Genomic DNA, 13,525 nt, shown 5'->3' with positions numbered 1-13,525 from the left:
GAGATCATCCGCACTTGATTTCAAGTCATTCGAAGGTGTGTGGGTAAAGTTATGAGCATTTAGGTGATTTCTCTCATTGCCGGTCTGTTATTTCAGTTAGCTGTTCTTTATATCAGACACAAATTATTTACCTGTTTGGTTACTTTCCATATGCTCGATAACTCATATTTGTTAGAGGATCCATTCCTAACATTTCGGTGTGATTAGATATCAATTTTCTATTGTAATTTGCAAGCTAATGCTCTCATTGTAACGTTGAAATCAGTAATACTGATCAGCCTTTACTTATGGCATTTTACATTTTGTATTTCCCATTGTAGAAATGGAAGAGGATGGCTTAGCCACCTATTTATTACTTCAGTTGGTTTTCAAAGTCCTCCCGCTGAATAAGTGGTTTAGTGATTTTAGTTTCCGTATTGTAATAATTGTCCTCCCGCTGAATAAGTGGTTGAGTGATATCATTTTCAGTATTGTAATAGCTGTCCTCCCACTGGAATGTGGTAGAGTGATTTTAGATTTGAGTTGTTCTTGCCCGCTGAGCAAGCGGAAGGGGTTGGCTTGCCGCCCAACATTGTACTTCAGTTTGTCTATGGAACTAACAATTCCTTATGCTCTCACCTTTCCATATTGGGCTCTTGGTGAACAAAAAGTGGAAGGGTTACCTTTCAACAGCATTGTATTTCACTTTCCTAACCTTAACGGGTGCTTTGATGTATTAAAAAATCAAAAAAAAAGTATGGGGTCATTTCATCATGTTTGTTGGGTCACAACTCACAAGTTTAGAGGGTACAAGAAACCACCCCCAATGGGTTATCATCCTCTTACCTACAAACTTGAGTTGGCACCAAGAAGCCAAGGCATGGCTGATTTCTTGGAGTTCAAGGCAGCTAAAAGGTGAACCTTATCCACATGATATGATCCTAACTATTCTTAGTTATGAATTTGATTATTTTGTATGCAGTTGCAATTGATACTTTTGGGACTCTACAACAACTATTGCCCCAAGAGGGCTGAGAATATGGTTGGCCCCTGGTTGGGTAAGTCTTATGAAATACTAGTGCATGTCTATGTTACTATGAGTTTCCAAGAAGGGGACAGCAGATGGGGATACGTGTTTCCAAGACTGAAGACGGTAATTGTTTTTGCCAATTTTGGGGACGGCAAAGGGGACGGCTATATAAAAATAGGGAAAATTAAAATATATAGGGAAATTTTAAAAAATTCATATGAAAACATGGATAAAACATGCACATATACATTATAGAACCTTAAAATATAAGAACTAGCAGAGTGCTTATGGCAAATTTGTGTTAAATTGAGAATCAAAGTCAAATTGCTTATAAAATTCATTGTCAAAATTCACTGTCTATATGCAGAATTTATGGGGACGTCCCCGGGATGGGGACACCTGAAATAAAAAAACGGGGACACATCCCCAAGTAACATAGGCATGTTCCTATGTTCAACTACGGTCTATGTGGAAATAATGGACATGACTTCATCCTATCTCAGATTGCTCTTGAATTCTTACCTGATTGGAAATTGTTATCATTTGTATCAAAGAGATATTGAATTATTATATTTGATGTAAGTGAAGAATTGTAAAATTGCTTGTTTATGCAATTGCACCTTGGAACAGGAAGGAAACCTTAATTGAGATATAGTTTATTAAATTGAAAATGGAGAAATGATTCGTTACTTGATTATTGTTGAAGTTCAAACAGAGTTGAAAGATTACATTCCTATTATACATTTCTTTTTGCCGTGATTAAGGGTGTGTAATATGTTCTCCCAGGTGCATTGGGATTGAGAAAACCTTGAAGCCACAGTTTGTACTTTTCATTGTATATATGAAACTTTCCTGGGTTACCGTATACCACCAGGAGCTCATTTATCTCATTTTCTCTTTCAATGTGCATATTTATCAGCCATGATATGTGGGTTAGAATGGGAATGAAGCATTGGAGTGGGTAATGAAGCCAGTATACAGGAGCCCAAAGGTTGCTTTATAGTCACATCCTTCATGTTGCCTTCAATCAACAATAGAGAGCTGTGTTTGTTTTAGAGCAAAAAATCTGATACATAGCATAGATTTTCTCCCAGAACCTGCCAAATTTTTGTTTATGTAGTTCTTTTGCCTTGTTGAAAGTGAAGTTTGCTTTGCCTTTAATTGAGGTGCTGGTGTCTAACTGTAACCAAATATCCTACCTTACGGTAAATATATGGAAAATAAGGACTTATTAGAATTATGCATTCCTCTGGTAAAACTAAAATTATGCACAGTGAATTTGAAATAGAAGGCAATGTGATAGTAGAAATATTGATTAGTCAGAAAAATGTATTACTCTTATCCTGAAGCATAAGAAGTTTACGTCTTTTTATGGAATAGAAGAAAAATTAAGAAACTGAGCCTTTCTAGGTTATGGCGGAATGCATTTTGAACATGTGATAAGTATAATTTGCTGAACAAAGACAAATGAGAACAAAATTTTGCTGATGAGCATGGTTCTTTGCATGTTGAGTAATACTTTTGAGCTATGGAACGTACTGGTAACCTTTTCTTGAACATCATAATATTTCTTTAAGATTTTAATTTGTCTATGCCACCTAATGCTGAGTTAGAAAATGAGTTCCACAGAATTTGAGATTCATACTGAGCAGTAATTTGGAGTAGATAACTGCACAAGGCTCTTCAAATTTTACTCTTGTAACCCTTGCTAGATGATTGTGTACAATGCATTGCTTGGATGTACTATATATAAGGAGGTCTGGCTTATCTACATGAAAAACTTTAAAATGAAGTTGGACATCATGCTTTTCCCACTAAATCATTTTGACTCTACATAAGATGAAAACCCCTGATTTAATTCTTCGCATATATCAATGTAGATATTGTATTTCATAATTTATTTCTCTAGAAAGAACAGTAATGATAGATATAGAATCAAGTAAGTAATAATGCTAAAGATTGTGTTGATACTTGATAGTGAATTCTCTGGTTCAAAGTCATTTCAAATTAAGGATCTCCCATAGAAACTACAGGATTTCACTACTTTCTTGTTCAAAGGCGTCCAAGAAATCTGTGGAGAATCAATTATAAATCTGAGAAGCGAAGGCAGTTCAATTCATAATCAGGTGATGGGTGAATATGTTAATCACAAAGTAGAGAGATAGTCAGTTCTTCACCGTATCATATAGAAATATAACGTGGTGTTTTTCTGTAGATGCTTGAAAGATGCTGAGTGGTATGCTAATTTTCAGTTTAGAGTTCAGTTTTCCAACATATCAACTCATAGATTAACTTAGGAATTTTCTGTAATTTCATGAGGGGTACTAGGTAGTTATGATTGTTATTCAGTTTAGAGATATTCTCCAATGTAACGATCCATATTATATAATTAACAAACCCCATCACTGATATCCTAATAATTTCAAGTTCCACATTCTGATCTGAGCAGACAATGTGCGACTAGCATCATTTCTTTTACCAGATATCCACTTTCCATTATTTTAATTCTTTATTCATTTATAGGTGGATCTTCCTATGCATCCATCATGCAATACTAAAGACTGAATTAGTCTTCAACAAAATAATGAGTTTCATAAATTCTTGAAGGAAAATATCTCTTGAGTCTGAGACTATTGAATTCTAACTATTTTACTACTAGAAAGCATTCCCGTACTTGGCTCATTATTTCAAGGTTACTAAACTTTAATTGTATTCAAATATTTAACATACATGAATCAGGCTTACAGAACATCAATTTCTAAATTGACTACTCACATTTACTTGGGACCACAGAACTTGTGAAATGAGAACTAGGAGACAACAACAAAAATTTAGAAGGCATCTTTACTTGTACAGACACCATTTCTCTACTATATTTAAATTTCTGAGTGTTGTTCATTTTCCTTCTTGTTACAAGGAGTGTTATCCTTACTCATTCAAAACTGCCATGACCAATTGAGATTAAAATACTAGCTTAAGTCTATCAGATCAATTTACAAGAATTGTCTACAATATACAAATAGCTCCATAACTACCTGATCCTGAAGTTGATCCATGAAACTTGCATGATTCGGCTTAAGATGTTGGCTAATCATTTCCAGTTGCTCAATTTTTATCTGTAGGCTTTTTTCCTTTGCATTATATTCCTGCCTTGAAGCTTCAAGCGCTAAGGTTTTTGACATAACCTCATTCTGTTGATCAATTAGCTGGGCAGTTAAAACTTTGTAACTGCTAGTGTACCATCCTCTATTTTCTTACATAAATGAAAACAAGCTTAGTGAAAGCATGAAGAAATTTTTATCAAAAAGTAAGTTTATAGCACAGGTTTCAAGTAGCTTTGAAGTTATTTTATAAACAAATTTGCAAAAATGATATACAATTTGTTGAGTATTCTAACACAAAAGTCTTCACTTCCTTCAATTAACTTTACCTCAAGAAGTTTCACTTTATTCATCAAATCTGAAATCTCCTTTACGTTGCGAGTAAGTGGTCCCCCTTTGTTGTTAACTTTAGAAACTGTCTTCACAGGGATACCTACAGCATAGAACTTTAGTTTGTCTTCCTTGTCCTTATACTTTCTCTCAACTATAGCTAACGCATCTGCCTTCTGTTGAAGCTCTTCCTGCAAATAGAATATCTGTTTCCTTGTCTCTTCTGTCTCAGACTCTTTCTTTGCAAACCTTTGCTCAAGGTCAACATACTGCCTTCTAAGTTGTGCCAACTGATGAGCATTTTTGTTGTTAGATGATATTTGAGCAGCTTGTTCCTTTAGCTTGGAACTCAGAGTTTCAAATTTTACTTCTTGATCATCTCTGTTGTGTTTTAGTTCATTCATCTCGATCTCTGAATTTCTTAAATTTTCTTGCAATGACCTGATCTCTTCATCAAGTTTGATTTTCTCCTGATTAGTTCTTTCCAAAATGTTTTCTAGTTCTGTCTTTGCTGCTCTGCAACCATCTAAATCTATTTCAGCATCTTCTAGGTCAACTTTCAGACAGTCACACTCCTGTACCTTTTGAGTCAGCTCACTGTTTTCATCCCTGAGGGCTTCAACTTCTGTTTGTAATGTTGCAAGTTTCAAGGAAAACTGTTCAGTTTGAGTGATGTAATTTGCTTCATTTTTCTTATGTTCCTCAAGCTCTATTGAAGTCTCTTGTAGCTTTGATGATAGTGTTTCACACTCTTGCTTGAATAGGTCCAGCTGAGTTGTAACTTCTTGAATATTCTCTCTGCACTGCTCTCTGATGGACATTATATCTTCTTCAGCCTTTTTTAGTGTTTCTTGCAAATTTTTTTTCTGTAGACGTAATTCAGAAGCTTCTGCAAGTGCTTGTGTTGAGAATTTCTCGTTGGCATCAAAAGTAGCTGTTAACTGTTCTGAAAGCATCTTGAATTCTTCCTGAATTTGCTCTGCTGCAGTGGCATTATTCCACCGAGTCTTTCTGAGTGTTTCTTCTGCTATCTTAGCCCTCTGCTCCTGTTCATTTTTCAACTGCAACATTGCATCAAATTCTGCTGTGCATTTTGTTGCATGTATGTCAATTTCTTGCTGTAAACTTTTGACCTTATTTTCAAGTATATTAATTTTAGATAGAGAATCTGCTTGCTCGTCTCTAAGATTCTGCAATTCTTTCTGAAGCTGTTTTTCAGATGGCCCACACTCCGCATGCTCCTGTTTTAGTGCCTCATAGTCATGCACTATCTGCTCCATCTGTTTTGCCAAACAATCTCGTGCCATTTTGTAGTCATGAGCCTCACTAGAAAGTTCAAGGACTTTTTTCTCTAATTCAAGACTAAGTTTTCTCTCCATTTTCTTGAAGTCTTCATCTTTTTGTTTTTCATTTTGCTGAGATTCATCTTGCTGGTTCTCAAGTTCGAAAATTCTGCTGAGAAGTTGTCCATTTTGCTTCTGTAGGTGAAGTAATGCATTACCAATGCTTCCATGTTCTTCCTCCACTTCAGATATTTGCCTGTCTGTGCTTTTTCTGATTCCACTTTCAGATTCAGTCTTACCAGAAATGATTGACATTTCTTCCATAAGGTCCCCAATTTGTGCCCGTGCCAGCTTTCCAGCTTCCTGGGTTGCAAGAAGACAACTTTGTAGCTCAAGGTTTTCTGCTTCCAAAGTTTCAATTTTTGCTTCCAAATGCTGATTAGATTCTGTCAATGCCTGGGCTTCTTCATCAACCATTGAAAGCTGAAACTCCAAGTCAGCAATATTGAGCCTGCTTATTCTAATTTCCTCCTCTAGGTCCTGGTTTCTGTTTTTCAGTTCAATACATATTTTGTCAAGCTGTAAAATCTTATCATGTAAATGATCTAGATCAGATTCAGTTCTTTGCATAGAAGACTGGTTATATTGTAATCTCTCATTCTCATGTGAATAAAAATGTGATTTTCTGACACAATGCTCTTTTGCTTCTAGGTTGCTTTCATTATTCTTAAGAGGAGAGCCCTTCCTAGATGAACACTGTATGTTATGATCATTATTTCTCTTATTTATAATATCTATTTCATTATTCAGTTTATAAATCATGTTGCTTCCTAGTTTAGCCTCTTGGAATGCTGTCTTCAAGATCTTCATGTCATCTTGTAAGGAATCAAAGGATATATTATGGCCATTCAGAATAATTTTGTCAGTTATTTCTCTGATTTTCTGCTCTGAAGACGATAACTTTTGTAGCCATTCCATCTCTATATCCTGATAAGTTCTTGCCTGATTATTTTGACCATATATTGTAATATCACATGTTTTGTTAGAGATATCTTCAATCTCTTTATTTTTCTTCTCTAACAATTCTTCCAAATCTTGAACAGCTAGAAGAAGCTCAGAATTTGATTCTTGTGTTTTCTGTAATTGCAAACCCAGATTTATATTTATCTGTTTCTCATAACCTAACTCTTGTCTGAGTTCCTCTATTGTACACCTTGCATCAACTATTTCATTTGATGTTTTATCTACAATGTTCTGTTTTTCACTGCCTACTCCTAAAGCCTTCAGTTGCTCAAACTCTGATTTGATGCTGTCTCGCTCTATTTTGAGAGAGGAAATTTCCAATGCAAACTCTTGTCCCTGCTTAACCTCCTTTGCAAGTTGTTTCTTCAGCGTCTCCATTTCCATGGCTAGTTCTTCTGTTTGTACGCCCAATGACAAAATTTCATGTTGGTGTTCCTCAATAGTTGACTCAGAATCTTGCAGACTCTTTTTCAACCTTTCATTTTCTTTGGAAATTTTTGCATTATCATTTTCAATGGAATGATTTGGATTCTGACCGTGACCATTTTTTATTTCTGGTGGTCCACTATGTGCCAGCCATTGGCCAGTATTGTTTCCTAACTTCTGAACCTTGGCATTTTGGCTGAGAGAAGATAGAAAGCTCACTGCATCTTGATGGAATCCATTTTCTTTCCAACCAATTTCATGAATATCAGGAACCTCCTGCTTTGCTGTATTAGTGCTTCCTGAACTTGAAATTGATATGGCATCAACATGTGGGTATCTCCTGCTTCCATTGGCTTCAGAACGTCTTGATACAAACTTGCAAGAATCAAAATTCAAGTGTGGCTTTGAAGATGTACCAGATTTCTCCTGTAATTTTTTTTTCATGCACAAAGTGAATAATATATTTGAATTTGCAGATACAATAACAGACATGTGACAAGCAGTACTATGTTAAGGCTTCATGATAAATAAAAACTATGGCCCATTTTAAGCAGTATAAATATGAATGCATAATACTAAAACAAAATGCTTGTCATTACAGTTTGTCTAATGATAGACCAGAATATGTGTACTTATTTGATTCCACCAATGTGAGAAGAAAAAATGCTTATATATAGTGCAAGCTAATGTTTACTTAGAATGTCTATATATCTATTACAGAAGACTGGGCTTCAAAAGATGCTCTAAATTATTGGTATCTTAACAATTTATGAAATTGATATCTTATGCTGGCTCAACTACATTGAGTATATTTTTAGCAAGCAAGTTTAATTATCTCAGTTGAGAAGCTTTTAGCAAATCACTTATTTTATGTCATCCACAAGTGTGTAAAACTACTAGCTCAGTACCAACTGAAGGGAGGCACAAACAACAGTCAAGCACAGAAAGGTTAACATTTTAGTTTACAGCTTTTGGTTCCACACAAAACAGAACAGTGCTTGAGGATAAATCTCTCTTCTAATTGGAAGGGTAACCCCTGTAACAGAAAAATGAAACAAAACCCTAGATCCTAAGAACGTGACCTCTAGCTTATCAGAGTATTTACAATTTAGCTCACACAGCTTTCTACAATATCTAAAATTTAACTAACTTCTAACTTTTCACAATAAGTGCAATTTAACTCGAGGTTTTGAACATTTTGTTGCCAAAAAAATAACCAACTGCCTGCCTACCTATTAGTTCTCAGTCATGGGCACAAGACTTATTAGCAGTTTTGCTTAACAGTTGTCTTTTCACTTTAAAGCAAACAACCTATAGCAACTAATAAACACTCACTCTTTTTAGCTAAAAGAAGAGATAAAAAACGAGTGAGTACAGCATGAGGATTGAATTGGTTTAAACCGAGGAGACACACATGATTAAACAAATCATATGAAGGAAACCACATACAAAGCTGCAACAACCACATTTCATTGACATCAGTACCTGAACAACACATATAAATGATCATCAAAAGCTTGAAAAGTAATTTCAACAGCAAGAACAGGCATACCAAATTCCACTCCTTAAAATCTAAATGGAAATGGCATGCACTTATAAGGGTTTACAAAGTTTTGCATGAGAAATAATAAAAAAGATAACTAGAACTACTATGCTATGAATAGTTTGTTTGCACACAGAAATCTGATTATACAATACTGTCCATAGCTTCCAAACCCTAAATCAGCAAATCTTCTAATAGATTATAGACTAAAAACATACCATCTTGAAAAATTATCGATAAATAGCTAATCTATAAATAGATTTCTTAGAATATGATTATCTTCTCAAAAATAGCAATCACTAAAATAGCAGAGACTATATATAGCTTGGGCTAAATATAACAAATTTGACACTTGGCTCCTAGCAGATTCTAGCGGAACCTTTCCATTTTATCCATGGCAGATCCTCCAATGAAGCTTTGAAGTCTTGTTGACCAATCTTGTCGACTTGAATCTGATTCCTACCTCAAAACATATGCAATTCAATGCCATGTACTTGGATCTTGTCCCTGATGGAGACAAGTGTCAATCCTTGGTAAATGGGGCAAGAGCTAGACAAATTGATCAATGACAACCAAGATGTTAGGGAAGCTTGGATTAACGGTCTCCCTTGGTGTTTTGAAGATAAAAGCCTAATTTCAGCATATGAAGGTGAGCTTATTGGTCTTCACTTGTGTATTCATCCCACTTTTTGACATCCAACCCTCCATAGGCACACCTAGGGCACTTGAAGGCACTTTATCTTCTAATTTTTAGTTTGCAACTTCACATTAGGTGTAGGGGCATACCTTATGAAGGAGCATCCAAGTGCAGACGCAAAATCCTACAAGTCTTTTAAGTTTTGTGAGCAATTTTGGGCATGCATAGAAAATAGTGGATTGCAACATGGTGCACAGTGATCAATAGGCATGCATGGCACACACACATATCAGCAAAGAGATTGAGATCAACTTGTAATGACCCCCATTTTGAAGAAGACAACAATAATCAGAAAATCATCTTATCCTTAAGACTTCACAACCTTCTGTGAAGGTGAATCAAACAACATGCCAAGTCATTAAAGAGCAAGGATTATGAACAAATGATTAAGAAGTCATCAACAGCAATCAATGAAGGAAAACAAATTGTCATTAATGATGTGATTAAGAAGAATAATATTGGTTATAGAGAGACTCCAAAAAAGGAAGAAATGAACAGTCACGTCTCCGTTGAGAAGGCAGCCACATTCCAAAGGACACCTCCCCTCATAAAGTCACCAAGGTATATATGGAAGCAGTTCCAAGGCGGAAGAGGCAGGATTGGACATCAGCAAAAATAGAATAAAATATCACAGTCAAACAAGAAGACAGCTGGCAGTCCCCATGTGGAAACAGCAGCATAAAACAAGAAGCATTCCACATTAAGCAAGCAAAAGGAACTTAAGATCGAACCTCTATACATCTATCAGCAAATACATCCAGTATTACCCACAGTGATTTATATTCAGACCAGGTTTGAAAGCATGCAGTCTAGTGCTCTTTCCAGATCAGTTCTTATCAGCATTCTATAATCTTACAACTGTTTTGTTGTATATGTTGAGCTTATGCATTTTTTACTATAATTATCTCTTATGTATGTGCATTCATATAATGAAATATAAAGTGCATATGCCTGATAATGAAACTGTTTGAAACCCATCTTGTATGAAGGATCGGTGGTGTAAGAGGGAGTTATAAGATGGTTATCTAAGTAGGCCACCCTAGGGATGACCATGCTACTTGCCCCTAGGGCCAAGAGGGCTCTGATACTAATCCGCTCTTGGGCTTAGCTAAAACAATCAAGAAATCCCCCTTTACAATCTCCTCTCCAACTCTACAATGATGGCTATTGACCTTAGGAGATGAGGCATGCATAGGGAAACCAGGTACAAGCACCCCACTAGGTAGGCCACCCCGAGTAGATGTCCATGTTGCATACCACTGGGGCCAAGAGGACCAAAGTTCTGCTCTTGGGCTTTGCATGGTATGGCTTTGGGTGGACCTATCATGTTTCTTCCTCCAAACCCTAATGTGTTTGTATAATATTATAGATATTCTTGTCTAACCCTAATAATTGAAAGTACATGTATGTATGTATGTACACACACATGATTGTGTGTATCTGTGTGTGTATATACGTGTGTGTGTGTGTGTGTGTGTGTATCTGTGTGTGTATATATATATATGATTGCAGGATTCAAATCCAGGATCACATTGTTTAAGGAGATATTTTACTTGGTGAAAAATGTAACACTAACCCTAATTTGTTGCAATTGTGGTTCTAGGGCAAGCAAATTTGGGAGAGGACATTAACCAACTGGTGTCATATGATTTCTGTTTTGGATAGTCGACATGACATCCACATGGTATAAGTATGTGGCGACGATTGTTGATTGGACTACATGTCAGAATTGTTAGTGTGCATGTCAAAGACCATCTAATCTACATTTAACTATGAGATTTTCTTGGATTGATGACAAATTTGGAGGCATTCAATGTTAATGACAAGTTGGTAAGATGGGATGTTGAAGCATGCTGCATTTGTGATAGCTGGATGGTTGCTCACCAAGTGAGATTGTAATTTTGTGCATAAATATGCAAATCATGTACGCAATTGAGCCTTTTAGTCTTGGAAACCTTTGAGTTTGCATGCATTCTATTATTTATTCTGTAACCTTTGCATTAGTTATTCAATAGAACTTCATGTTTCCACCAATTTCTTGTGTTCCTCCTCATTGCTTGGGTGTGTTGTTTCCACAGTGATTTGTGCTATGCAACTAGACTTTTTGTATCTAGAACCTCTCATCGCAACTGCTTTCATTTTGGTATCAGAATGTAAGGTTTGGCCTGTCAAGCAATGTCAGCATCACTGGGTATTGGTGAAAAGTTTTCTGCTAAGAGATTTCTAGCTTCCACAAAGTGTGAGTGTAGAAGGCAAAGATGATATCTAATGGCTATAGGGTAGATGGTGTGCTGATCATTTCCTTACAAAAAGAGCAATTGAGGAAGAAGGAATGCCAAATAGAGGAGTCGATGTTCGCAAAGAAGGAAGAAATTGAGCACCCAAAGCAGTAAATCTAGAGAATTGGATGCGCAAGGCAAGGTGGAGGCAATGGAGAATGCTCAACAAAGAGACAAATGTGGACTTGAGCAATGATGAAGTGCAAATTGTGCATGTAGATGAGGTTGTTGAAGACCTAGAAAAAAGGAGATTGTGGAGAGAAAATTCCAAGATTGTTGGCAAGTTGTGCATGGACATTTCCAATTATTTGGAATTTTTGTCCAAAATTTGATGGAGTGGATTGCAAAGCTAGAGAAATACTTTGAGAATGAGTTTGTGGAAGACCTGCAGAGGATGAAATTCACGTGCACCAAGCAAGGGGCATGCATCACTATAGACTGTCCAGAAGGATAGGCATTAACAAGGGAAGGAGAAGATCTATGCTTGGAAGAAGATGGGTGAAAAGATGAGGGTGAAGTTCTACCTATGGATTACAAGCTGCCTCTATTCAAGAAGCTCTAAAACTTGAGGCACAAAGAAATGAGCTCTGCACATCAAGGAGTTCTATCAGTTAACCATTTGTGTGGGGCATGAAGAAAGTCACCGAGTATGTAATTCAGGACAAGTTCAGCATGGTAACTCCCAAGTCGATGGAAGCCTATCATACACATTGGAGGTAGAAGCATAGTTGTCACAGAGACAACAAAGCATTGCACGAGGGAGCTACAAGTTAGCACAAGGTCAAGGGACTGCAATACATGGTGAGAAGGTGGATTTAATGGAAGCACACAAAGGAGAGGCAAGCACATTGCAAGCTAGTGTAGATGCATCTAGGATAAGGGAGTCCTTTCAAGGGAAAGGACGAGAAAGAAAAGGTTTTTTCAAAACATGTTAGTGATGCAGAGAAATGGGGTATCATACATTTGAATGCCCAAGCAAGAATCCATATTGCTCAAGGAAGATCTAAGAGCAATGTGTCGATGGGATGTACAAATGAGCCAATTACAAGGCACTCAACATGAAGAGGGTACTCGTGAGAAGAATACACCTACATGAAGGAAAAACTTGTCAAGACCATTTGCAAGTTTAAAAGGGAAGTGTTACAAGGTGAACATCAACAATAACAACAATAACAAACTAGTCTCCTAAAATGGAGAAGTTGGGCCTAATGAGGCTCAAAAACAAGAGTCCATACAAGGATTAATGGTTATTGAAGGGCCATAAGTTGAAGAATAAGCAATTCGAGGTCCATTTCAAAGAAGCCATGTACACGAATGAGGTCTTATCCGATATCTTGCAAATGGACTGTTGTAACTTGTTGTTGGAGAGACCATGGCAATATGACAAGAAGGTGCAACACAATGGGCATGCAAACGCCTATACCTCTTGGAAGGATGGGAAGAAGTATAAGTTGATGCCTTTGAAGTTTGAAATATACTAATGCAAAAGTGGAGAGCAGCCTACAAGTGCTACTTGTGTTGGGAAATCAATCCCTAAAGGGGGTGAAGAAATGTGTGCCTTGCAGTCATCCCCAATCCTATGCAAGTTGGGATACCAAAGGGTGCTAATGAAGAGGATATTCCACCAAATTGAAGGAGATTTTGGATAAGTACAAGGACATCACATTGAAGGGTGTTCCAAATGGTCTACCACTTGTGTGCAACATCAATCATGCAATAGACCTAGTTCCAGGGTCTAGTCTGCAAAAGGAGGTGAGAAGGAAAGTAGAGGAGCTAATTGAGGAGGCTAGTTAGAGAAAGCCTCATCCCATGTGTAGTAACTACAATTCTATTG

General features: G+C 36.7%; 1 protein-coding gene across 2 annotated transcripts in view; it reads right to left on the bottom strand.

Annotated features, from left to right (window-relative positions):
* LOC131074650 (uncharacterized) overlaps window positions 1-13,525 on the bottom strand; it is a 47,986-nt gene that overhangs the window by 28,787 nt on the left and 5,674 nt on the right. For both annotated transcript variants that reach the window (XM_058011311.2, XM_058011312.2), the window contains 2 exons: window positions 4,440-7,598; window positions 4,045-4,200 (listed from right to left, as the gene is read on the bottom strand). In XM_058011311.2, the coding sequence (XP_057867294.2) occupies window positions 4,045-4,200; window positions 4,440-7,598 (3,315 nt within the window). The remainder of the gene's footprint in view (window positions 1-4,044; window positions 4,201-4,439; window positions 7,599-13,525) is intronic.

This window comes from Cryptomeria japonica, chromosome 4 (genome assembly GCF_030272615.1).
Source record: "Cryptomeria japonica chromosome 4, Sugi_1.0, whole genome shotgun sequence".
Taxonomy (NCBI): Eukaryota; Viridiplantae; Streptophyta; class Pinopsida; order Cupressales; family Cupressaceae; genus Cryptomeria; species Cryptomeria japonica.
This window is presented reverse-complemented; position numbering and strand designations above follow the sequence as displayed.